General features: G+C 36.8%; 1 protein-coding gene, 1 non-coding gene and 1 pseudogene across 2 annotated transcripts; 1 reads left to right on the plus strand and 2 right to left on the minus strand.

The window, feature by feature from the left end:
* Positions 1–2,121: 2,121 nt before the first annotated feature.
* On the minus strand, positions 2,122–2,228 carry LOC118348823. Its single transcript, XR_004801830.1, has one exon. It is a non-coding gene; the product is annotated as a small nucleolar RNA R71 (small nucleolar RNA).
* Positions 2,229–2,238: 10 nt separating this feature from the next.
* LOC118348754 lies at positions 2,239–8,652 on the plus strand (annotated as a pseudogene).
* Positions 8,653–10,881: 2,229 nt separating this feature from the next.
* Positions 10,882–13,333, minus strand: LOC108984957 (G-type lectin S-receptor-like serine/threonine-protein kinase LECRK3). Its single transcript, XM_018957069.2, has one exon. It carries the CDS (start codon positions 13,331–13,333, stop codon positions 10,991–10,993), a length of 2,343 nt encoding a protein of 780 aa, XP_018812614.1. The 3' UTR covers positions 10,882–10,990.
* Between the last annotated feature and the right edge of the window lie 14,599 nt (positions 13,334–27,932).

Raw genomic sequence — 27,932 nt, forward strand, 5'->3', positions numbered from 1 at the left:
AACCTGGACCGCACGTCAAAACGCACGAAATTGGACAGCTCGAAACGCTGGGCTGCGGACGTGAAACGCAGGAGCTGCGTGCGCACTGCAGGCAGATCAAAACGCGCAGCATCAAGGCCTGGTGGGCTGAGACGTGCACATTGCGGAGAGATGAACTGCACGAACGTGGGCTGAAATGCGGGAGCTGAAACGCACGAGAGAAACGCGCAACACAGGGGCGGATCAAAACGCGGACGATGCGGACGTGAAACGCAGAGGCTGAGGCGTGCACACTGCAGAGAGACGAAACGCATGATCTGGAGGCATAAAACGCAAAACATAGGGTATAAAAAGAAAAGGGAATTTCGTGCGCCGGCAGTTTTGGGATTTTAGAGTTTTTCCGCAAGTTTTTCTTCCGCACATTTTTTTCTTCCTTCAGTTTTATTTTCGCACAGTGTTCATCTTCCTCTTCAATTTATTTTTCCAGTTCATTTATTTTTCTGCAAGTTTGTATGTTTTTGGGTTTTGAATTTCAGCACATTTGTGGGATGCAGTATATTTTTATTCAGTAATTTTCATTTGAAACAGTATATGATGATGTTAGATTTTTATTTTCTTGAGCATTTTGTTAATCTAGAGATGATAGGCTAGATTTTTAGCTTGGGATTCAGTGAGTAACCCGTGACTATTTGGGATTGGATTGACTTCAATATTTAGTGCTTTTAATGATTAACTTGGTAGATTATATCTCAATGTGCATTTAGAAAATATTAGAGTTCTTTGTTCTTGGTTTAGATCAATTGTAGACGTAAAGGCACAATTGATACTTGAACAAGTAACATGACTTTAATAATTTTCTTTCATTTTCTATGATTGTTATATAATTTATCAAGTAGTTTTATTAAAATAAAATTGTGGTTCATTGTTATATTATCCGACTATGATTTCTAGGAATGAGAAAATGGTCGAGAGAAAATAAAAAGAGAAGTAAATCCATCATCAAATTAGTGGGTGAAAATTGCATCCCAAGTGTTTGTTTAATTGTTTCTTACAAGTTTAAGTCAACTTCCATACGATTTCTTTAAATCCCTTTAATCTTAGCAATTTTAGAAAAATAGATTCTCTTTTATTTTCAGCTTTGCTTATGCTTGAACGTCCCGATAATTTCACTCATAATTCACTCTACACTCCCTTAGTAAATATCCACATTTAGGTGTTAATATTGTAAGTGGTTAAGTTTAGGAATTTATTTCTCTTTGCTGATTATTTTAAATTTTCGTGTCACTCCAAACGGTAATATGTGGTCTTGCGAAAATGAAATGTTTGCTTAATTCTCATTGTCCCTGTGAATTCGATCTTGAGATTTACCCTTGTATTACTTTGACAGCTTCTATGCTTGGAAGTCGAAATTAAAAGCTGATCAAGTTTTTGGCGCCGTTGCCGGGGACAATTGGTGTTTAGCAAAGCATTCTCATATTGTTGAGAAGACGTTTGTGGCGTTGTGAACCTCTTCACAACTTGGGTGACATTTTTCTTAATTTATTTTTTTTCTTTATTTTATTTTTATTTTGTTTTTTCTTTGTTTTGTTGTTGTTTGTCTTGCATATTATTTTATTTTCTGTTCTTGTTTGTATGACTGGTTGGACTAGGGACCAAACTTCTCGGTTGGTTAGGACAGAATCACAAGCATATTTTACCTCAGCATCACTTTCTTTTGAGTCATCTTCTGACACTAATAGTACCATGGCTGAAAATGAGAATCATGATCGGGAAGTAATGAATCAGAATAGGACACTTAGAGATTATTTACAACCCGTCAGAACTAGTACCCCCTCATGCATAATCCTACCTTTGAATGCAAATGTCTTTAATTTCAAACCTGGAATGATTCCATTAATTCCACATTTTCATGGCATGGATTCCGAGAATCCGTACCTTCATATCAAAGAATTTGAAGAGGTTTGTTCTACATTCATGGATCCAACATGCACTGAGGAGGTTATTAGACTAAAGTTGTTTCCATTTTCCTTGAAAGATAAGGCTAAAACATGGTTAAATGCATTAAGACCTAGATCTATAGGCACATGGCAGGAAATGCAAACTGAATTTTTGAAGAAATTTTTTCCAATACATAGGACAAATGCACTTAAAAGACAAATCATGAACTTTGCCCAAAAAGATTCTGAAACTTTTTATCAAAGTTGGGAAAGGTTCAAAGATCTTTTAAATGCTTGTCCTCATCATGGTTATGAAAATTGGCGTTTGATAAGTTTTTTTTATGAAAGTTTGACACCTAAAATGCGCCAATTTGTACAAACCATGTGTAATGGAGAATTTTTTGACAAAGAGCCTGAGGAAGCATTTGAATATTTTGATTACCTTGCTGAAAATGCTCAATCTTGGGACACAACTGATGTGCATGATAGGTCTAGGCAAATTGAGTCTGGTCATGGAAAATACACTTTAAAAGAAGATGATGATTTGCGTGCTAAGTTAACCTTGTTGTCTAGAAAAATGGAAGCTATGGAATTGAAAAAGGTAAATGAAGTGCATGCTGTCCATAAAAATTTAGAGAAGTGTGGCATATGTGAGGATCATGGGCATGCAACTAATGAGTGTCCCACGATCCCCGCATTCAAAGAGGTATTGTTGGACCAATCTAATGCTGTAAATATGATACAAAAACCATATTCTGGTCCTTATTCTAATTCTTATAATCCAGGATGGAGAAACCACCCAAATTTTGGGTGGAGGAATGACCAGCAATTAGCTCCAGCAGCCTTGGCTCCAGGACCCTCTCAACTCACAATTCAAGCACCTCCAATGCAAAAGAAGGGTCTTGAGGAGACGATGCATCAATTGTCAAACACCTTGCAGCAGTTTATGCAGGGTCAAGCAACAATCAACAATCAAAACTCTCAAGCGATAAATGACATTCGGAGCACACTCACAAAGATGACTACGGCTTGGAACTCTCAAGAGAAAGGAAAACTTCCTGCACAACCTCAACCAAATCCACAAAGTCAACCACCACAAGGAGCAGTTGAGAGCTCAAATGTGAGGCAAGTGAAGGCGGTCACTACTTTGAGAAATGGTAAGGTGGTGAACATTCCAGCTCAAGGTTCAGACAAGGCTGGTAAGGTCTCTAAACTTGTACTAAATGAGGCTGAAAATGGTGAGTTTGAACAAAATGAAACTGAAACTGAAAATATTTCATGTCCTGTACCTGCTCCTTTTCCTCAAAGATTGGTTTCTCTGCACAAAGACAAACACCAAGCTGAAATTTTAGAAATATTCAAAAATGTTAGGATTAATATCCCTTTGTTGGATGCTATTCAACAAATTCCTGCATATGCTAAGTTTCTAAAAGATTTGTGTACAGTTAAAAGAAAATTAAATGTGCAAAAGAAAGCTTTTCTTACTGAGCAGGTCAGTGCCATAATTCAGAGTAATACCCCACCAAAATATAAAGATCCCGGTTCACCAACAATTGCTTGTGTTATAGGAAGTTCAAAAATTGGTCAAGCATTGTTAGATCTAGGTTCAAGTGTGAATTTGCTGCCTTATAATGTTTATGAGCAACTTGGTTTGGGTGAATTAAAACCAACTCCTATAATTTTACAACTAGCAGATAGGTCTATTAAAATGCCAAGAGGAGTTGTTGAGGATGTTTTGGTTCAAGTGGATAAATTCTTTTATCCCGTTGATTTTGTTGTGTTGGATGTTCACTTGACACCAAAATCTTCTTTTCAAGCACCTGTGATTCTTGGGAGACCTTTTCTTGCTACTTCAAATGCATTAATAAATTGTAGGAGTGGTGTTTTAAAGCTGAGTTTTGGGAACATGACTCTTGAACTAAATATTTTCAATATTTGTAGGCAACCTCAAGACTTGGAAGATGTACAAGAAGTGAATCTGTTGGAAAGCATCCTTGAGGAGGAGACTTATTTGGCATACCAGCCCACTAACCTGCTGTTTGAGTTAGAAAATTTTTGTGAACTTCTCAATGATGACACCCCCATTGATGTTTCTCATGTTTTTAATGCAGAAAATAAATTGGAGACTAAATGGAGGCCAAAGATTGAGCAACTCCCGCCGTTGACAAAAAGTTTGAAGCCTTCAGCAAATGAAATCCCCACACTTGAGCTGAAACCATTGCCAAGTGACTTGAAATATGCATTTCTGGGACCGGACAGCACCTTTCCAGTGGTGATTTCAGCCCAACTCTCTCATGATCAAGAAGGCAAATTGATGGAAGTCTTAAAGCAACACAAAGGTGCCATTGGGTGGACAATAGCAGATATAAAAGGTATAAATCCTCTTGTGTGCACTCATAGGATTTACTTAGAGGAAAATGCTAAAGTTTCTAGGGAGATGCAAAGGAGATTAAATCCTACCATGAAAAAGGTGGTAAAAACAGAGATTTTAAAATTACTTGACGTGGGAATCATCTACCCTATTGCGGACAGCAAGTGGGTAAGTCCCATTCATGTAATTCCAAAAAAATCTGGGCTTACCATTGTGAAAAATGAGAAAGATGAACTGATTCCTACTAGGATTTCTACTGGTTGGCGAATGTGTATAGATTATAGGAAGTTGAATGCCGCCACTAGGAAAGATCATTTCCCTTTGCCATTTCTTGATCAAGTGCTAGAAAAGTTGCGGGTCATGATTTCTATTGCTTTCTTGATGGATATTCTGGTTTTTACCAAATAGAAATAGCACCCGAAGATCAAGAGAAAACAACTTTTACTTGCCCGTTTGGCACTTTTGCATTTAGAAGAATGCCTTTTGGACTATGTAATGCACCTGCTACTTTTCAAAGATGTATGCTTAGTATTTTCAGTGACATGATTGAAAACTGTTTGGAAATATTCATGGATGATTTTTCAGTGTTTGGCAGTTCTTTTGATGCATGTTTGACTAATTTACAAGCTGTTTTAGCCAGGTGTGAAGAGAAGCATTTGCTTCTCAATTGGGAAAAGTGTCATTTCATGGTTCAACAAGGCATAGTTCTGGGTCACATAGTCTCATCACGAGGTATTGAAGTTGATAAAGCTAAAATTGAACTTATTTCCAAGCTTCCTATACCCAAAACAGTAAAAGAAATCAGATCATTTCTTGGGCATGCTGGGTTTTATAGGAGATTCATTCAAAATTTTAGTTCTATCTCTAAGCCTTTGTGTGAGTTACTTATGCATGATGTTGCTTTTGAATGGACCTCTTCTTGTCAAGATGCTTTTGATAAGCTGAAAATTTTGCTCACCACAGCTCCTATCATGCAGCCCCCTGTTTGGTCTATTCCTTTTGAGATAATGTGTGATGCTAGTGATGTAGCCATAGGAGCTGTTCTTGGACAGCGTATAAATAAGTTCCCACATGTCATTTCTTATGCAAGTAAAACTTTAAATGGAGCCCAAAGAAATTATTCTACCACAGAAAAAGAATTGCTTGCTGTAGTTTTTGCATTAGACAAGTTTCGAACTTATATTCTTGGTTCTCCTGTGGTTGTTTTCACTGACCATGCAGCGTTAAAGTACTTATTGTCAAAGAAGGATGCTAAACCACGTTTAATCCGATGGATTCTTCTTCTCCAAGAATTTGACCTTATCATTAAAGACAAGAAGGGTGCTGAAAACGTAGTTGCCGACCACTTGTCTCGGCTTACATTTGCTGAAAAGGATCACACTAACCCTATCCTTGACTCTTTTCCTGATGAACAATTAATGTCAGTTGAAAATTTGCCTTGGTTTGCTGACATAGTAAATTTTTTGGTGACAGGACAAACTCCACCCCATTGGAGTGCTCAAGACATGCGGAAATTCAAGCATGAGGTAAAGTCATTCTTTTATGACGATCCTTACTTGTTTAAATATTGTTCTGACCAAATCATAAGGAAATGTGTGCCTGATCATGAGATACAAGCTGTTCTTTCTTTTTGTCATAATGAGGCTTGTGGGGGGCATTTTTCTGCAAATAAAACTGTTGCAAAAATTTTACAAAGTGGGTTTTATTGGCCACATATGTTTAAGGATGTGTATAATTTTTGCAAAACTTGTGAGCCATGTCAAAAACTAGGCACAGTCACTAAGAGAAATATGATGCCTTTACAACCCATTTTGGTCATTGAGATTTTTGATTGTTGGGGGATTGATTTTATGGGGCCATTTCCATCTTCTTTTGGTTATTTGTATATCCTCGTGGCTGTTGATTATGTTTCTAAATGGGTTGAAGCCATTCCATGTAAAACAAATGACCATAAGATTGTGCTTAAGTTTTTGAAAGAAAACATTTTTGCTAGATTTGGCATGCCTAAAGCTATCATTAGTGATAATGGAACTCATTTTTGCAACAAACCATTTGCTGCCCTCATGAAAAAATATGGTATACACCATAAAGTTTCCACTCCATATCACCCGCAAACGAATGGGCAAGCTGAATTAGCTAATAGGGAACTTAAGCACATCTTAGAAAAAACAGTCAACCCCAACAGAAAAGATTGGTCTTTAAGGCTTACTGATGCGCTTTGGGCTTATAGGACAGCCTTTAAAACCTCTCTTAACATGTCTCCTTATCGCTTGGTCTATGGAAAGGCATGTCACCTTCCCGTTGAGCTTGAACATAAGGCATATTGGGCTGTTAAACAATTTAATTTTTCTATTGACCATGCTGGTTCTGTGAGAAAGTTTCAGATTTCAGAATTGGATGAGCTTAGGCGAGATGCATATGACAATTCTAAATTGTCAAAGGAACGCATGAAGGTATTACATGACAAGCACATCCAAAGAAAGAGTTTTGAGCTCAATGAGCAAGTCTTACTTTACAATTCCCGCCTCCATCTATTTCCAGGCAAATTAAGATCGAGGTGGAGTGGGCCTTATGTAGTTAAGACTGTGTTTCCATATGGAGCTGTTGAGATTACTAATCCTCAAAATGGAAACACTTTCAAAGTTAATGGCCAACGACTTAAACATTTTTTGGCAAAACTTTCACATGAAGATACTTCCATTCTTTTAGAAGATCCCACTTATTCTCATGGTCCTTAGCTCATTCTTGTTTTGTTTTAATTTTTTCTTCTCTTTCTTTTCCTTTTATTTTTCTGCTTTTATTTGTTTCAGTTCTATGTTTTGTTCTTTCTTTCTTTTTCTTTTTCTTTAGTATATCTTTTCAGGTTCAGCACTGTTTATTCCTTTATGGTTTCATTTTTACGTTCACAATCCTTTCAACCATCTCAGGTATTTTCCTTCGGCCCTATTTTCTTTCATGCTTTGTTGTATTCATGATTTGCATTGAGGACACTGCTCATTTTTAGTTGGGGGGTAAGGAGAGCCTTCTACCATTAGTCTCTCAGGATTAATTATTGTGGGGTCTGATTTTTTTGTTGCTACCAAGCTACTATTTTCACACTTCTCTACTTAAGATTAGATAGTTGCAGTTTTGGGCTACATTAATTCTCATTGGTTAGTTTTAAGTTTGACACTTGACCTTATGATATGTCTTAGCAACTCAAACTTGGGAAAGTTACTTCAAAGCTATTGATTGATGACCTTAATTGACACAAACAGATACTTTTTGTGGTTTGTTTGACGACAATCAGTGGTTTCTTCTAAGCAACTAGCAAGAACTTCAATGAACCATATCTTAATGGCTTAGGAAAAGTGTGATGAAAAAAAAAAAAAAAAGGTTGCAAAAGTACATGAAAAAAGGGACAAGCTAGAGATCATGCAAAAATAAAAAATAAAAAAATAAAAAAATAAAAAAATGGTGCATGTACATTGGAAAAGGCTGCCTATCACCGGGATCTGTTAAAAAAAATGGGTCTTTCAAAGTGTGATAGCGTGAAAGCCGCCAACGTAATGGTTTTGAATTGGAGTGAAGACCTTTTGGTCTTTCTTGAAAAAAGTTGCTAGGTTGAAACTATTGTGAGAGATCTTGAAACTAACAAATGGAAATCTGTTCACACACTTGGTGCACTCAAAGATCTCCAGCTTAAGTACATTTCCCTTGTTTGAGCTCTTGAGAATTTTATAAGCTTTTGTGTTGAGCTAAAATTTGACTTGACTATATTCTAATGCCCATGATTTCAATATGATTGATCTTTTGTAGAGATTTTTGAGTTTAGTAGCTCACTCTTGAATTCCACAATATTTTCATCGCATTATTTGCTAGAGACTAGCAAAAAGCTAGTTGGGGGGTGTGATAAAGTAGTAAAAATTACATGATAAAGCTGCTTAAGTGAATGAATTATTTAACAAAAAATGAATTAAGCACTTAATTATGTATTGATTTTTAGTACTTGACTATATGTAAAGTTATGATATTTTACACTCAAAAAGAGTTGTAACGCAGGACCTCACTGCTGGACGAGCAGCAACTGCTTCACTGCAAGCAGCTCGCACGAAGACCAGTTCACGCACAGCAGCAGGGACGAAGTGGAACGCGGATTGGGCGAGACGCAAAACGCAGGAAATGGAGATGAAACGCGAACCTGGACCGCACGTCAAAACGCACGAAATTGGACAGCTCGAAACGCTGGGCTGCGGACGTGAAACGCAGGAGCTGCGTGCGCACTGCAGGCAGATCAAAACGCGCAGCATCAAGGCCTGGTGGGCTGAGACGTGCACATTGCGGAGAGATGAACTGCACGAACGTGGGCTGAAATGCGGGAGCTGAAACGCACGAGAGAAACGCGCAGCACAGGGGCGGATCAAAACGCGGACGATGCGGACGTGAAACACAGAGGCTGAGGCGTGCACACTGCAGAGAGACGAAACGCATGATCTGGAGGCATAAAACGCAAAACAGAGGGTATAAAAAGAAAAGGGAATTTCGTGCGCCGGCAGTTTTGGGATTTTAGAGTTTTTCCGCAAGTTTTTCTTCCGCACATTTTTTTCTTCCTTCAGTTTTATTTTCGCACAGTGTTCATCTTCCTCTTCAATTTATTTTTCCAGTTCATTTATTTTTCTGCAAGTTTGTATGTTTTTGGGTTTTGAATTTCAGCACATTTGTGGGATGCAGTATATTTTTATTCAGTAATTTTCATTTGAAACAGTATATGATGATGTTAGATTTTTATTTTCTTGAGCATTTTGTTAATCTAGAGATGATAGGCTAGATTTTTAGCTTGGGATTCAATGAGTAACCCGTGACTATTTGGGATTGGATTGACTTCAATATTTAGTGCTTTTAATGATTAACTTGGTAGATTATATCTCAATGTGCATTTAGAAAATATTAGAGTTCTTTGTTCTTGGTTTAGATCAATTGTAGACGTAAAGGCACAATTGATACTTGAACAAGTAACATGACTTTAATAATTTTCTTTCATTTTCTATGATTGTTATATAATTTATCAAGTAGTTTTATTAAAATAAAATTGTGGTTCATTGTTATATTATCCGACTATGATTTCTAGGAATGAGAAAATGGTCGAGAGAAAATAAAAAGAGAAGTAAATCCATCATCAAATTAGTGGGTGAAAATTGCATCCCAAGTGTTTGTTTAATTGTTTCTTACAAGTTTAAGTCAACTTCCATACGATTTCTTTAAATCCCTTTAATCTTAGCAATTTTAGAAAAATAGATTCTCTTTTATTTTCAGCTTTGCTTATGCTTGAACGTCCCGATAATTTCACTCATAATTCACTCTACACTCCCTTAGTAAATATCCACATTTAGGTGTTAATATTGTAAGTGGTTAAGTTTAGGAATTTATTTCTCTTTGCTGATTATTTTAAATTTTCGTGTCACTCCAAACGGTAATATGTGGTCTTGCGAAAATGAAATGTTTGCTTAATTCTCATTGTCCCTGTGAATTCGATCTTGGGATTTACCCTTGTATTACTTTGACAGCTTCTACGCTTGGAAGTCGAAATTAAAAGCTGATCAATTAGTCATTTATTTTTTGCTGAAAATAGCATTATTTTTTGTAGAGTTTCAGTGGCTGAAAATGTGCATTTGCAGAATATTTTGTCTCTTTATGGGGCTGCATCACAGTAATTATTGAATAAGGAGAAAATAAAGTTATTGTTTAGTCAGAATGTAGATGTTGGAGTAAGGAATGCCCTTAAGGAACTTCGGGGAGTTGATTCTATTCAAACTCATGATTGATAATAGATACCTTGTACTTCCCTCGTTTGTGGGTAAATAAAAACTAAACACTTTTCGGGATGTTAAAAATAAGGTATGGGCAAAGTTACAAGGCTGGAAAGGGAAGTTTCTGTCATAGGCATGTTGTGAAATCTTGATCAAAGCTGTGGTTCAAGCCATTCCCACATATGCAATGAGTTGCTTCAAAATTCCGTTATCCCTTTAAGATTCATGGAGCAGACCGAGGTTCACGTGCACGGCTGTATTCATGGCGTGTACAATGCATTCCAATCACGTGAGCAAAAAAATTGTAAATTAGTCAAAATTATAATCAAAATGGGCCAAATATCATTGTTTATTTGCATTTGGTTGCATACCAACTAGGTTGGTGGGGTTAATATTATAGCATTCTGATGATATCGATACAAAATTTATGGCTTTCCCCCCCTATTTTCCCCTATAATGGACGATAGTTTTTACTTGTTAACGTAGGGGGTATTGTGCTTTTTAATTCCATTCGTTAAAATACGGGGTTATGTTGTGATTTCTTAATAGTTTGGGGGATAATTTTCAAAGTTTATAGTTTGAGGGGGTGATAGAAAATTAGGCGGTAGTTTGAGAGAATTTTCATCGTTTTCTCATATTTTTGATATATACTTTATATCATGTTTGTATAAGTACATGTAACATATATAGAGAAAAATAGTAGAAGTAGCACTTAACATCATATTAAAAAGCCAACACATAAATTAAGAAGTGAATGACGAGGGCATTCACACTGGAATTTACAACGATAATAAACATGGAAGGCTGCACTAGCTTGGTAGCAACAACAACTTGAAATTCTTTAAACCCAATTACAAATCGAATTTTATGGGGAAAAAAGGAAAAAGAAATACTTCACCCATATGTGTAATAAAGAACTAATGCTGAAATGAAGATTGTGCGCTTGGAGGTTCGGGTATCTCTATGGTTCCTTCCAACATCTGAACCACCTTCTTAATTGGAGGGCGAGCTGCTAGGTCTTCTTCTATGCACCACAACCCAATTCTAATCATCCTCTCCAAGCTTTGCTGATCAACTTCTTCAGGTACCAGCTTGCTTACTTCATTAGCCTTGAAACAGTCGCAGACCCAGTTAACAAGAATAGCCTCTTCTTCGGGAGCATTGACATCAATGCTCTTGCGACAACATATAATGACTAAGAACACAACTCCAAAACTATACACATCTGCTTTTACTGTGATGGGCAAGTTCTTGTGCCACTCAGGGGCAACATACCCTCTTGTTCCTCTTATCCCGGTTAGAGTCCTGGAATGGTCTGGCATCAATAGCTTTGCCAATCCAAAATCTGCAATTTTTGCACACCCATGCTCGTCTATTAATATGTTGTTGGGGTTGAGGTCACAGTGGATGATGTGAGTTTCGCATTCCTCGTGTAAGTAGAGGATCCCTCTTGCAATATTCAAAGAGATTTTAATTCTTTCTTCCCAGTTTGGCTTTATTTGGGAATTGAAAAGGTAGTCAGAAAGTGTTCCATTGCTCATATACTCGTAAACCAAAAGCCTATTCGAATCATCATGGCAGTAACCTAGTAGTCGGACTAGGTTTCTATGGTGGGTTCTTCCAATGGACCTCATCTCGTTCCTGAATTCTACGTCTCCTTCAGTCACAACTTTTTCGAGTCTTTTGACAGCAATTTTCATCTGCCCATTTGACAAGGCTCCCTTGAAAACTGTCCCAAAAGAGCCCCTACCTAGTTGTTCAGCAAAGCCATTCGTTGCAACTTCGAGTTGACTGTAAGTAAATGCTCGTAGAGAGACATCCTCAACCAATCCTTCATTAACTTCAGAAGGAACCTTTTTGTACGACCATAGACGGTATCTCAAGATCAGAAAAGCGGAGAAAGCTAGCACAATTAACGCGAAAACTAAAACCGCTAGAACAATACGTGCAAAACCTAAAAGTGCAAAACTGCCAAATAAGACGCCCAATCCCTGTTGTTTCTTTCTTACCTTGCTTAGTACCTGTGTTGTGTTAGAACTCCCAAATCTCACCTTGATTATGGTTGTACCAGACTTACCTTGTCGTTCTCTCCCGAATCGTAGCGGAAATTTCTGTTTTCTGCACTCCTGATCTTTGAATAGTGCGGCTTCACATTCGCAGTCTTCCAAGCAGTTCTCTCTACACTTAGTTTTGGTCAATGACAAGATAGAATAGGGGTTGTCTTCCCATTCAACACGTTCCAATTCCTGAAGAATATCAACTGTTTCTCCATTCTTTCTCGGGCAACCAATTGCGCTGGAATTTCTCATGCAGCCCAAATTATGTCGTCCTCGGTCTAAGAAATCAAAACCAGGAGGGCATGTACATACAGCTTTCTGTTCCTGTACAGTACAATAAGCATTTATGCCGCAGATACCAAAAGCGTCGCAATTACTACTTGAAGGTGACCACTCAATTGACCATTCATCATCTTGACTCGAGCCATGAGAATATAACCGCAATATTCCGTCAAAATCCAATGTCAAACGATAATTGTAAGAGGGGTTTCTTTGGCTGTTTAAATTTGTTATATTGAAGCCGGTAGAATTACGTAGGAAAAGCTGACCATTACGATCAAGATTTAGAGACACATTATCTCCAGCTGTGAATGTATTTGTAGACCAGTAGGCATACTGAGACGTACGTGGATTGTATGACGGGTATTGCACCAGGTTCCCATCCCTCTGCATTGCCAGTAGAAAGTTTCCAGTTGAATGATTTGTCTCAGAGATGCTGGAGGCAAGCTCATTCCCTGCCAACAGAGGTTGACCAGGTAAAATAGTGTCCGTTGGAGCCTCAAAAGTCTGCCATATGATGGTTGAGTTTGAATTGTAGAGGACAAAGTTTCCCGTATCGAGCATGGAAGCTGAGGAAGCGGAGAGCAGAGCATTAGCTAGATCAGTTTGTTGGCCTTGTTCTTGCTCCAAGACCAATTTGCCGTCATTTGTCAGACGCAAAGTGACATTTCTTGAAAGCGGCGGGTTGTCCCGGTTAGCTGTCCATACGACTGTTTTTTGCCGAATCTTTTCGAACCAGATGCCTATGGCAAAGCCACCATCTATCTGGTAGAAGCCAAAAGCAAACTGGCCAGAATCTGATAACCAATATGGATTTTCATTTGGAGAGAGGGAAGAGTCGAGGGTAATGATAGAATTTTCTTGTTGAGCAATTGCAGCAGAGAATCCAGTAATCAAAAGGAGAGAAAGAAATATTGCAACCATTATTAAATTGCTTTTTTGCGAAGAATGACAATTGTATTCAACCAAAAGAGAGAAGATACAAAGCTGTTTTAGCAGCTTGCTTAGATGAATGACAATTCTTGCTCATAGTCTTTTGATTCCCATGCTCCTCCTTTAAATAAACAAATTTGTCAACATCAAGATTCTTTTTAAGAATTCCGGCCAATTTGATCTTGAATGCTAGACAATCATGTAGTTCTCATCCATACTGGTGGAACTCTTATGTGGGACCGTTTGAGTAATGCCTTTGATCTTGATGTCTACCTAACTCTCAACTTCCTGTTAAAACCGCACCTTGAAAAGTACTGATTGATACAGGTGCATGAAGTACTCGTGTTTAATCTTAGCTTCCTTAGGTCAGTAACTTTTCTCTTTGTGATGACAACAGTTTGAACTCGTGTCTTTGATCTTGATTACAGGTGCATGAACCCATGCTTGAAACCCTTCTTTTATCACTTTGAGCCGGTTTAAATTGGGAGATTATTTTAAATTATCTAAACTCATCTCACTATTATCTAAATTCATCTCACTATTATTACTATTTATAAATTTTAATTCATAAATTTTATTAATATTTACAAATTATCTCATCTCTCAATTTACAATTTATTTATCGATTACCACAGTTTTTTTTCCACGTTTACACGTGAAATATTCAGTTATTAAAGTTGAAGGCTCCAACTTAGACGCATGACTTTTCTACAAAATAACATAGCTGGATATTGGGCCTACTGACCTTCTTTACGCGTGCCCATAAATTTCTGGACGTCAAAGTCTTCTTTTGGAATGTGCACAACTTTCAAAGTCTTTTGCACAAGGTTTACAATACGGTGCCGTAACCGTGCCAGGTACGGATAAAAAGGTGTCTCTTGTCGGCTATCGGATTAAGAAAAAATCTCTATAACATCCTAACACTCTACATTTCATATTATTTTTAATTTTTATTATTTTTTTCTTTTATTAAATATTTATTATATGAATAATTAATAGAAAATTTGAAATAATTTAAAAAAAATAAATTCAAAAAAAAATTTAAAAAATTATATTAAAAATTTAAAAAATTAAAAATAATGTGAAATATAGAATGTAACAAAAGTTGTGTAGCAAAGCTAATCGAATTAAATATCGGTTACGTTTTGGTTTATACATGCCAGCTTTTAGAATATTTGTTATTAAATTACCTGTCTGGGATGAATGACAATTCTTGCTCATACTGCAGTCATGTAGTTTTCATCCAGACGAGTGGAAGTCTTTTGAATGACAATTCTACCTAACTCTTAAGGCGCAGTTTGGATAGAAAATCTTCTCATCATTATAATTTTTTTAAATTTAAAATAATATTAATATTAAAAAATAATATTTTATTTAAATTTTAAATTTTAAATTTTCTTCTCAACTCAACTCATTATTAATTCTTAAGTCTTCGTTTATTTTTATAATTTTTCTCAATTTATCTTATCTCATTTATTCTAATTATTATAATTTTTTAAATTTTTAAATAAAATAAAATAAAAATTTAATTTTTTTAAATTTTAAAATAAAAATAATATTAAAAAAATATATTTAAATAATATTTTATTTAATTTTTAATTTTAATTTCATCTCATCAACCAAGACGTTAAGAAAAGTACTGATTACATGTGCATGGACTCATGTTTAATCTTTTAACTTCCTTTGGTCAGTAACTTTTGTCTTTGTGAAGATAACTTTTGTAAAACCATTATTAAATTGCTTTTTTGGTATCAATCACAATTCTATTCAGCCAAAAGAGAGAAGATAGAAAGCTGTTTCAGCAGAATAGAATAGTAAGAAGCTTGCTTGGCTGCAGAATGAACATAAGGAAGAGTACAGACAGAACAGATCATATAACTTAAACTCAGCCCACTTCAAGAGCATCAAATAAAGAAACTCGCACCTGAAATAACTGTGATACGATCAAACAAGAAAAAGTCTATCTGGCTGCAAAAGATGGAGTCATCTAGAAAGGTTTTGAAGGTCTGCATTCAAGACGAATTGACAAACAAGATTCCAGTCCAAAGAGCTAGTCATATTTTGCTTCTTGTCTTTTGATTCTAACCCTCTGGTTCAAATAAAGAACTTAGCCAACATAAGAGGAAATTGATTTTTTTCATTCAGACCAACATATAAGCTTCCACTTTTGTCTCTGTTAGTGGAGATAAGACTTTGGAATTGCATTCACCTAATATGTCGGCTGCAAGGAAGTCAACAAAAGATAACTAATTTTTGAAGGCATAGGGACCATTCATGATTCTTCTACCAAAGAAGGATATTGGAATGTTTGACCGAGACCACCTGTGCCGGTCAAGCTCTTTTATTAAGAACCAGAACTTTGATGGTCTTTTGCAGGACTTTTCAACTCCAAACAGGATCCGCAATGTTAGACCTTACAATTCCAAAGACTTTCAACTCATACTCCAGATCAAAGATTTTTATTAGGACATACATATTTTCAGGAAAAATACACTACCTCCCATACCATCACTCCATTTGCAATTTTTCTTTCAAAACATCAATTCTGACAATCACCCCTAAAATTAGCAAAAAATTACCTATATAATTTTAAAACATTTTATTGACTTTGGTAGATCAGCCACCTCAGTATTTTCCTTGTTGATGCATTTTTCGGTATGGCCAGAGCCCAACAATGCGATTGAAAGACTCACGATGGTGGCATGGGCATTGATACAATGCTCGGACATTCAATAATAAATAAAGAGTAGAAAATATAAATGAGAAAGACAAACATATTTATGTGATTTGACATAAAAACCTAAGTTCACAGGCTGTTTGGAGGCAAATCTACTATACATGATAAGTTTTACAGATCTTCACGTAACTCTAAGTACAATGGAGGTTAAAGAACACCATTTTTCCCTTCAACGAGATGATAAAAAAGCCAATATCGCCTGGAGGATGAAGATGATGAAGAAGATGATGCCTATGTGTAGAGAAATCCTAATATTTTACTAAGCCACTTGGAATTAGTTGACATCTTGTCAGTTTTTTGTCCCTTTTTTCTTTTTCTTTTTTCTCAACAAGATAGTTTTATGTCCCTTCTACCTTTCTTCATTCGTAACTTTCTATGCTTTAAAGTTTAACCTCATTCAACTTCTATATATTTTTTTTCCTTCTATTCATTCTTTTCCTAATGGCCTGGCCTCGATCATTTTATCATAGCAATTCTAATTACCTTAATATTTTATCACTTCCCTTAATTTTGTTATCCCTCTAATATTTGAGGTTCATGTGCACGGCTGAATCCATGGCGTATACAATGCATTCCAATCACGTGAGCAAAAGTTTTGTAAATTAGTCAAAATGGGCCAAATATAATTGTTTATTTGCATTCGGTTGCATATCAACCAGGTTGGTCCAGATAATATTACAGATTTCTAATGATATCGGCAATCCAAAAAACAAAAAAAATTTCGCTACTCATATTAGAGTCAAAACAATCTAATATTTCTCCCAATTATTTTTTTAGGTTCCGTTTGAAATTTAGATTAAATTGAGATCAAGTTGAAATTGAGTCTAACCTTCAAACATAGGGGTGGACAATGGGATGCGGAAACATAGGGGTGGGAAGCGGGGCCCCGCACCCCGTCACCCTGCCCCGCCCCGACCCGCATCTGGCCCCCTAGCGGGGGTGGGGTCGGGTAGGGCCCAACCCCGCCCTGCACCTCTTTTTTTTTTTTTTAACTTTTAGTCGAAGTTATCAAATGGATATTGGCGATTTTTGAAAGTGATGATATATTTTAAGGTTATGAAATTTTAGGTTTTGAGAAATTAAGTATATTATTTTAGAAGTTTAGGATTAAATATCGAAATAAGTGGTTGATTGGAAATTTACGGGAATTACTTGATTATATTATAGGTGACGATTGTTAATTGTTCGACATTTTGAGGAAAATTCTGAAAAGCTAAGAAGTTCAGATAAGCGAGGTTCCTATACTAGACTTTGCATTAAAATAAAATGAGCTGAGGTTATTTTTGGAAAATATACATATTTGATTTTGAAAAGAAATTTGAAATACCTCAGTTATTTGTTCTGCATTATTCATGAGATTCTGTTTTAGAAGAAAACATTTTCTATCATGACTGGTGTAGACATGAGCTTATTTTTGACATTCTGTTTCTGAACTTTGAAAAAGAGAGCAAATATGAAATTTTTGCATAAATTATGTTGTGATATGATTTTGTTCTATTCTGAAGATTTTGTTCAGTACTCTGTTTGGATAAGACGTGATTTCTGAAAACCTTTCACATGACTCTCTGATTCTGAATTTGATTATGTTTATGCTCTGTTCAGTTACGGCCTTGCCATGGGTGATAATAGTGGCATACGGCCCAATCACGGGTTACAATAGTGGATACGGCCGAACCACGGGTTATAATAGTGGATACGGCCCAACCACGGGTAATAATAATGGATATGGCCCTGCCACGGGTTATAGTATTGATCTCTGTTTTGAGTGCATACCTTGGTGATACAGTGATTTATGTTCTACTTGGCTATCAGCAGATGCAGAACCCTACCACGTGGGTTATACATGGCTTCCGTTTTGATATGATGTTTTGATGATGATGATGATCATTTATGCTATGCCAAAAGATATTTTTGAATGAAAATGTTTCTGAATTTTTGCTCTGATATTTTGATCATATGTTCTACTTCCGCACTCTGAAAATGAAAATATTTTGTTTTGCATTCTGATCTCGGTAAATGCTCATCTTTACACACTAGTATATGTCCTCTGCTTACTAAGTTGTTGATAACTCACCTCTTATCTCTAATTATTTTTCAGATGATTTTGAATATTCCAGCTAAGGATCAGGAATATGGAGCATCGGTGAGATGATTATTTAAGCATAGTGAATTACTCATAGAAGATTTTTGAGAAGTGACAGATTTTATTAAGAGATTTTGTAGTATTCTGATGACTTTATATTTTGGAGTCTATAAATACACTGATGAATTGTGAGTCTTAAGTATTAAGGGCTAACTCTCCAGACCTCTGGGAACGGGGCGTTACATTGTCCCTTGGGATGCGCGGGTGGGGAGGGGCTATCTCGCACCGTATGGTGCGGGTAGCACCCATATCCAAACATCAAACTCTCAAATCATTAAACTCACCTCAACTCAAAACTTCTTTACACGTGGGACCCACAATATTTTTCAACTTTTCATAAATACATCTAAACTAATCTTAACATCCAAACATATCTAAACTCATCTTAGGTCCTACAAAACCCACTCCATCATCTCAACTCACTACCACTTATAAAAAACTCAACTCAGCTCAACATCCAAATAGGGCATTAATCATTCAAATAATTTTGATTTTTTTTACTAGTGTTTTATTGTTCTCAATTTAATTTTACTTAAATAATCAGTTGTTGTAAAAAGACCTTTCAATTCCCAATAAATCCTTCAATTTCCACTCTCTAAAAGATCATTGACTTCACATTCACATAAAATTTAGGGCCTTTTTTTTCCCCTGTTTTTCCCTATAATGGAGGATATTTTTAACTTGTTAACGTAGGGGGTATTGTACTTTTTAATTCCACTCGTTAAAATACGAGGTTATGTTGTGATTTCTTAATAGTTTGGGGATAATTTTCAAAGTTGATAATTTGAGGGGTGATAGAAAATTGGGTGGTAGTTTGAGAGAATAGTCATCGTTTTCTCATATTTTTAATATATACTTTATATGTATGTATACGTACATATAACATATATAGAGAAAAATAGTAGAAGTAGGACTTAACTTCATATTAAAAAGCGAACACATAAATTAGGAAGTGAATGACGAGGGAATACACAATGAAATTTACAACAATGATAAACATGGAAGGCTGCACTAGCTTGGTCGCAACAACAACTTGAAATTCTTTAAACCCAATTACAAATCGAGTTTAATGGAGAAAAAAAAAAAGAAATACTTCACTCTTATGTGTAATAAAGAACTAATGCTGAAATGAAAATTGTGCGTATGAAGGTTCGGGTATCTCTACGGTATTTTCCAAGGGAACTGCTATGGGTCCTGAATTCGGGACCCATTTTGTGTCCCGAATAGGCTTTTTATTTGTTTCTTTTTTTTTATATATTTTTTTAATCATCATAAACATTTTTTAAAAAAATAAAAAAATCACAATATCATTAAAAAATATTTTTTTAATCATTCAATAAAAAAATAAAAAAAATAAAATTGCATTCGGGACACACTTTTGGTCCCGAATTCGGGACCCAAAGCATTTCCCATTTTCCAACATTTGAACCACCTTCTTTATCGAAGGGCGAGCTGCTGGGTCTTCTTCTACACACCACAACCCAATTCTAATCATCCTTTCCAAACTTTGTTGATCAACTTCTTCAAGCACCTGCTTGCTCAATTCATTAGCCTTGGAACAGTCGTAGATCCAGTTAACAAGAATAACCTCTTCTTCGAGAGCATTGACATCAATGCTCCTGCGACAACATATAATGACCAAGAACACAACTCCAAAACTATACACATCTGCTTTTACTGTGATGGGCAAGTTCTTGTGTCACTTAAGGGGCAACATACCCTCTTGTTCCTCTTATCTTGGTTAGAGTCCTGGTGTAACACCCGAACCTAGTCAAATAGCATTACAAAATTCTGGGTTTATAGTTATGAAAAAAGAAAAAATATAGTTTGAGATTATTAGTAAAAATTTTTTGAAGAGAGTTTGGAACTAAATATATTTTTTATTTTATGTTATTTTATTTTATTTTATTTTCTTTTCTTTTCTTTTCTTTTTAGACTTAAGAGCTCGTCCCATGTAAGCGTCCAGAACACGTCGCATGGTGTCACACCCGTTTGCCATTTTCATGCATTCCCTTTTCATCCCCTTCCTCTAGGTTTTCTCTTTACTATTTTTATCATATATATATAAACATCCTCAACCCTAGGATATGTACCGCTCTTTCCCCTCTTCACAGAAGACCATCGTTTCCTCTGCAAAACACCAAACCGAAGTGCTCGGTTTGCAACTAGTGAACTGCCACCCGCAAAACCGTTTCATGTGCCGCAACTCCACCAAACCTAGTCCGCGCTGGTACCTCAGCCACTCTGAGTTCACCACCCAAACCGTGCCCAGCCACACGAAGCTGCCGCCCAGCGCCCTTGAAGCCTCTATTTCAAGCCTTCTCTTCCTCTGTTTATGCCATCCGAAAACATAGCAGTTCAGCCACCATAAGCCGCTGCACTCACCCTCCTCCAAGAGCTCCACCACGTTGTGACCCCACCTCATGAAAACCACTGTGGTTAACACCACCGCGAGCCACCCCTCTCACGGATAACCCAGCTGTTTATTCTCCTGTTTTTGGCCACCCGAAACAGAGATCCACCCACTGAACCACTGCATTGCACCGCACTGCACCAGCCACTCCAAGCCGTCGCCAGTCGCACAAAAAAAGGGCGCCGGACACCCACAACCCACCTCAGTCGTAACAAGCCCTCACGGTGAGTGTTTATCTCGGTCTACTCACTCGTTTCTCTCCGCCCCTCGCTCGCTCACCTCACCCTATTTTTTTTTTCTGTCGTGCTCAGTCCAGCTCGACGGCATCTCCGCCGCACACCTACTTGTCAGTCGCGCCTCAACTGTCCCGCCAGACAGCCCCGTCGCGCCGTACCCCTCTACGCCTGCTTCGGTTTCCCATGGGTGAGTTCCTATCGTCGCTCACGTTTTGCTTCCATTGGTTTTTATTTTGTTGTTGATAACAGCTGCTTAAAAAGGAAATGTTGGGTCACGGGTAACCAAGTAGATGAAGGGTGTTATTACCCTTTTGCCCTCTTTTTGTCTGAATATACCAACGGACTATGTATTTTGTTTTTGAAACGTGGGTTGCATGCGATTTATTTATTTATTTGGACATAGGCACGTGTGGGTTTATTTTGTTAAATTGGCTTTTTGTTTTTGTAAGAGACTGATATTTTTTATCGAAATAATTATTAAGTAAATACAGATAAATTTTAGAATGATCAGTAAGTGCAAAATACTATTTTGAATCATTTTTAAAAGAATATTTTTTTTATTTAAACAAAAGTATGATATTTACTTATGATGATCTCAATATAGTTAATTTATTTTAGTTTTATAAATCATAGTAAGATCTCAATTGTGAATAAGTTGGAATTTAATGTTTTAGTTGGAGTTATTATATTGGATATTGATGAGTTTAGAAAATGATGGTATTTTAAGAATTATGAGAATTTTAGGTTTTGAGGATTTAAAATAGGTTCCTTTAGCAATTTAGGTTTGAATATCAAAATACATGATTGATTGAAAATTTACGGGAATTACGTGATTTTTATAGGTGACGATTAATATTTGTTTGGCCTTGTTGAAGAAATTTTTTGAAAGACTAAGGAGTCTAGGTAAGCGGGGTTCCTATGCTAGACTTTGCATAAAAATAAATAAAATGGGCTGAGGTTGATTTGTGAGAAAATATGCTTGTTTTTTTATGAAAAGAAATATGAAATGACCTCGGTTATTTGTTCTGCATGACTCATGAAATTTTGTTTCAGAATAAAATACTTGCTGTCATAACTGGTGTAGACATGAGCTTATTTTGACATTTTGTTTCTGAACTGTGCAAAAGAAAGTGAATATGAAATTTTGTGTATAAATTATATTTTGTGAACTAATTCTGTTTTGTTCTGAAAATGTTATGTACTTTGATATGATAAGATGTGATTTCTGAAACCTCTGGCATGACATTCTGTTTCTGTTTTGACCTTACCACGGGTGTAAAACGGTGGCCTCTGTTTGGGTTGGTACCGACTTTTCTGTTTCTGGTCCACCCACTTTGGAAACAAAGTGGTTTTCTGCGTGGTCTTTTCTATGTGCACACTCGGGGCTCCGAGAATGATAAGGGGAAGATTCACATTCTATTTCTGCTTGGTTGGTCGCCGGGATTTGCACAACCCTATCACGGAGGTTAAACATGAAATTCTGTTCTGATATGATGTTTCAGTTATGCTGTGCCAAGGGAATTTTGAATAAGAATATTGTGAACTTTCACTCTGATATTTTTGATAACATGTTCTAATTCTGCATTCTGAAAATAAAAACTGTTTTGTTCTGCATTCTGAAATCTATAAATGTTCATGTTTGCATACTAGTATATGTTTTCTGCTTACTGAGTTGTTGATAACTCACCCATATCTTCATAATATGTTTAAGATAATTTTTGATGCAACAACTAGAAATCAAGAATAGGGAGTACTTGCAAGTTTGTTGATCATAGAAGACTAAGTGCCTTAGGGTACAATGACTGTTGGAGAATCTTTTGGTAGTGTTAATATTGTATGTGGCTTTGGTATTTTGAGTAATGGATATTCTTAATCCTTGTGGGAAAGTTTATGTTTATTAATGGTACATCACTGATGTGCCCTTATGTAGGAACATGGATATTTGTATTGAACAAATATGTTAATATGTTATGGAGACTTTGGTTTATTTTAAAAGTATTATTTGGAAATGATTTTTAGGTGATATGAGTTAACTCTTCGGACCCTCAGGGTTGAGGCGTTACACCTGGAATGGTCCGGCATCAATAGCTTTGCCAATCCAAAATCTACAATTTTTGCACACCCATGTTCGTTTATTAATATATTGTTGAGATTGAGATCACAATGGATGATGTGAGTCTCGCATTCCTTGTGTAAGTAGAGGATTTCTCTAGCAATATTCATAGAGATTTTAATTCTTTGTTCCCAGTTTGGCTTTATTTGAAATTTGAAAAGGTAGAAACTGTTCCATTGCTAATATACTCGAAAACCAAAAGCCTATTCGAATCATCATGGCAGTAACAGTAACCTAGTAGTCGGACTAGGTTTCTATGGTGGGTTCTTCCAATGGACCTCATCTCATTCCTGAATTCTACGTCTCCTTCACCAATAACTTTTCGAGTCTTTTGACAGCAATTTTCCTCTACCCATTTGACAAAGACCCCTTGAAACCTGTCCCAAAGGAGCCTCTTCTCAGTTCTTTGACAAAGCCATTTTTTTTTAAAAGAGTCGAGGGGCACCTGCCCAAGAGTGACCCATTCCTAAATATTATAAAAGAACCCTCATTTGTGGCAGAGGAATACCGTGGTGACAAAAAATCCAAAAGCAAACCAACCATTAGTATCTAACATAAGGTATACCTATCCTGTCTGTACGTATAAGCCCATTTAGTCTACCCAAAACGAATTCCTCCCTAAAAAATTCCCAATTTCCGCCACTTGCCCCATATTTAGCTAAGAAATCCACTATCATGTTAGCTTCTCTAAACACGAGCTTAAACTGGACATCCATAGAAGACAAAAGAGAAGTCGCTTCAACCCAAAAATTCCACAAATACCAAAATTTACAAGTCCCCGAGATAAACCATCCCATCACCACACTCGAGTCTAATTCCACTAAAACAGTTCGTAGACCCAACTGTTGACATAAGTAAAGTCCATCAAGCACTGCTCTACACTCAGCAAAACCCCCAAGAACCCGCCCATTCACATCCCGAACAACACCTCCCCCATCGGCCATCCCAGGATTCCCAAGAGAGCCACCATCTACATTGAGCTTAAAGAAGACCCCTGTCATCGGGCCCCAAGCAATCAACTTCAGATTTTTAACTATAGGCGGCACCATAGGACAGTTGAGTTCCCTCAACACTCCCAATTCATGCTCCCTTACCACTTTAAAAGTTTTCATGGACCCCGAAATAGCTGCAAGCATCCCTTTTACCATCTGAATAATGACTTTTGATTCGAAGTTCGTATTTTCCATCTGTTCCGTACGTCGGCTTTCCAAAGAGTCCAAGAAATCAATATAGGAATAATACCACGAAACCAACGTACTTGCGAGACTAGAAAAGCCTGACACCACCATATTTTCAAAACATCTGTCCATACACGAGTCTGAGGTAATCGGATGCCAAAAACAACAGCAAAAAAATCCCAGACCTTCCTCGGTCCCTCCCCATCACAAAGCACATGATCCATTGTCTCAATCTTATTATCCATACAACAATGAAATTTAGAAACAACCGGAATCCTAAGTTGTTGAATAATGGTATAAACGGGAATAGCATTTTGGCATGCCCGCCAACAAAAAAAAAAGACATTTTCTTTTGGACACGATCTTGCCAAAGCCACTTCTTCCAGGGACAAATACTACCGCGAGCACGAATAATTTTCCAAGTCGACTTCGTAGTAAAGGCCCCATCCATCGTGTGCTTCCAAACCTGCATATCCTTACTCTCCCAAACACGGACATTAGATAGAGTGATTTTTTGGAACATATACTCATCAACCAATGGCTACACTTCATCATATTTCTAGCCCACCCCATCCCATAGATCCTGGACCAACAATTTATGATTCCTCACAATCGGTAGAAAATCTATAATAGCTCCATCACCAAGCCAATTGTTATACCAAAAATTTAAGACACCCTCTCGAACTATCCATTGTGAATTTTGTAAGACCAAAGGTAGTACCTGTAAAATATCTTTCCAAAAAAAAGATCCCCTTGACCTTAACCCTACTAAGGCAAGTGGCTCCTCACCCACATATTTTAGTCGGAAGAAGTCAGACCAAAGAGAGCCATCTATAACTAGCTTCCAAGTAAACCTCATAAACAAAGATTTTCGAACTTCTAAGAGGTCACGAATTCCCTAACCACCTTCCTCGACTGGCAAACAAATACGTCGCCAAGACACCTACTTCCTTTTATTGACATCCCTGCTCGAGCCCCATAGGAAGTTAGAAAAAAATTTCTTTAGCTTGGCCTCAATTCCTTTCGACAAGGATAACACAGAAAGCAAGTGGATGGGCATGTTGTTAAGGACATGCTTAATAAGGATGAGTTTACCGCCAAAAGAGAGTAGCTTGCAGTTCCATCCTACCAATTTTATTTGCACTTTTTGTAATAAAGGCTCGAACATATGCACCTCTTTCTTCCTACATGAACCGGCATCTCCAAATACACACAAGGCCAGGTGCCTTCAGTAAACCCCGACATATGCTTCAGTTGTATTCTCTGATCATATGGAATATTTGAGGAGAAAAAGATGGAGGACTTACTTGGGTTAACCAGCTGTCCCGATAAACTTGCATACTTGTGGATCACCCCCATCAAATTCCAAATAGAGTCATTTCCACCATTTGCAAAAATTAGCAAATCGTCCGCATATAACAAATGCGACACTCTTGTACCACCTTTTGAGTTAAAGTATTTAACTCGCCCCGACTAAAAAGCATGGTTAAGCAGGCGTGAAAGCAACTCTTCTGACAATATGAACAAATACGAAGAGAGTGGGTCACCTTGGCTAAACCCACACGAAGGCTTAAAAAACCCTTTGCAACACCCATTTAGCATGATTGAAAAACTCGGAGAGAAAATAGAGTTAAAAATTAAGGCCCTCCATTTTTTCGAGAAGCCCAACCGATGTAACCCTTCCAACAAAAAACTCCAGTTCACTCTATCATACACTTTAGCCATATCAATTTTCAGCATGACATTTCCCCCTCTAGTCTTCCGATTCATGCCATTCACAAGTTGTTGAGCAATAGACATATTGTCAAAGATACTTCGATCCCGAACAAATGCAAACTGCTCTGCCGATACAATCTTCCCAATAATTGGTGCCAATCTAAACACCATAATTTTGGCTATAATTTTATAAGCCACCAAACATAGACTGATAGGACGAAAGTGGCCAAAATCCTCCGGTTCATCTACCTTTGGAATCAGCACGATATTAGTAGCCCTAAAAAAAGTAGTAAGATGAATACCTTCAAAAAATTCCTTGGTCATATCAAGTAGATCTTGCTTCACAATTTTCCAAGCAAGGACAAAGAAACTTGCTAAGAACCCATTTGGCCCAGGATTGCTATCCTGGGGTATCGACCACAAGGCATCTTTAACTTCTTCTATGGACAGGATTGCGCACAGCACATAATTTTGATTCTCAGTAACCGTTGGAGACAACAATTGAAAAATTTCCTCATGAGTTTCAATTGGTGCCGCCGAGAGCAAGTCTTGAAAGAAAACTACTGCCGCATCATGAACTTCTTCATTGAAGGGTGGGCTGTTGACTCCTCCTTGATGCACCAAATCTCGATCCTAACCATCCTTTCAAGCTTTGCTTCAGGCACCGGCTTGTGGATTTCATTGGCCTTGCGTTGGCGTATGTAAGAAGTGTATATTTTTTTTTTATTGATAAGAGAACAGTGGGTTACTAAAACTCTGTATTTTTACTTATGTAGAGTTGCAGCACCTACAGTTTTACACGTTTCTTTTTTCTCTCCTTTTACACCATAGGCTGACAACTACATATATTTATATTTGAAAGAGAATTCTATATACATCAAGTCAACTTTGAGAATATCAAAAGTCTTATCTTGAAATACTAGAAGTTATTTTCTCCAAAAACTTCTATGCAAAATTACAAATTAACTTCCAACACCCCTTCTTAATTTGTAATTTTTAAATGTTCCTTGAATTGCTCAAAATTGTCAACTTTAGTTGCTTTGGTTAGAATGTCGGCTGGTTGATCATTTGTATTGATGAATTTCAACTGAATTTCTCCTTGATTAACCAGATCTTTAATGAAGTGATGCCTTAGTTCAATGTGTTGTGTTCTTCCGTGAGAAATGGGATTTTTAGTCATTGCAATTGCTGAAAGTATCCTTCTTATCCGTACAGCTTCACATGAGGCATCTGTTGCAGCAATGTATTCGACTTCTGCAGAGGATAAGGCAACTGTCTTTTGCTTCTTTGAACTCCAAGCAATAACTTTTCAACCCAAACAAAAAATGTAGCCTGATGTGATTTTTCTATCCTCAAGTGATCCAGCCCAATCACTGTCACTAAAACCAACGAGTTTGTTGTCAATTTCTTTCTTGTACATAATACCAAGTTTCTTTGTTCCTTGCAAGTAATGAAGGATTCTTTTTGTTGCTGCATAATGAAACTTACTGGGCTGATTCATAAACCTTGATATAAGACTAACAGAATCAACAATATCTGGCCTTGTATTTGTGAGATAAATCAAGGAACCAACCTGGCTTCTGTAAGCCTTTGCATTTGCTTTCTCTGCTTCATCATTTTGCTGCAGTTTTTCATTACGTGACATAGGTGTAGATACTGGCTTACATCCTGTCATATGAAATTTTTTCAGCAAGTCCTCAATGTACTTTTCTTAACAAATAAAAACTTTACCTTTTGTTTGTCTTACTTGAATTCCAAGAAAGTATCTCATCAATCCCAAATCAGTCATCTCATATTCTTTCATCATAGCTATTTTAAAATCTTTAACCATCTTCATACTTGTGCCCATATAGATCAAATCATCAACATATAAGCAAACAATTAGAAAATCTCCATTGCCTTCATGCTTAACATACAATGATGGCTCATTTTTGCTTTTTTGAAATCCTTTTTGGCGAAAATAGCTATCAATCTTGTTGTTCCATGCTCTTGGGGATTGTTTTAGGCCATATAATGCCTTTCGAAGTGAATACACTTTGGTTTTTTCACCTTTC

Source organism: Juglans regia, chromosome 6, assembly GCF_001411555.2.
Source record: "Juglans regia cultivar Chandler chromosome 6, Walnut 2.0, whole genome shotgun sequence".
Lineage (NCBI taxonomy): Eukaryota > Viridiplantae > Streptophyta > Magnoliopsida > Fagales > Juglandaceae > Juglans > Juglans regia.

What these genes read in the sequence shown, in the direction of transcription:
- LOC108984957 (XM_018957069.2), bottom strand. Translation starts at nt 13,333, where the DNA reads ATGGTTGCAATATTTCTTTCTCTCCTTTTGATTACTGGATTCTCTGCT.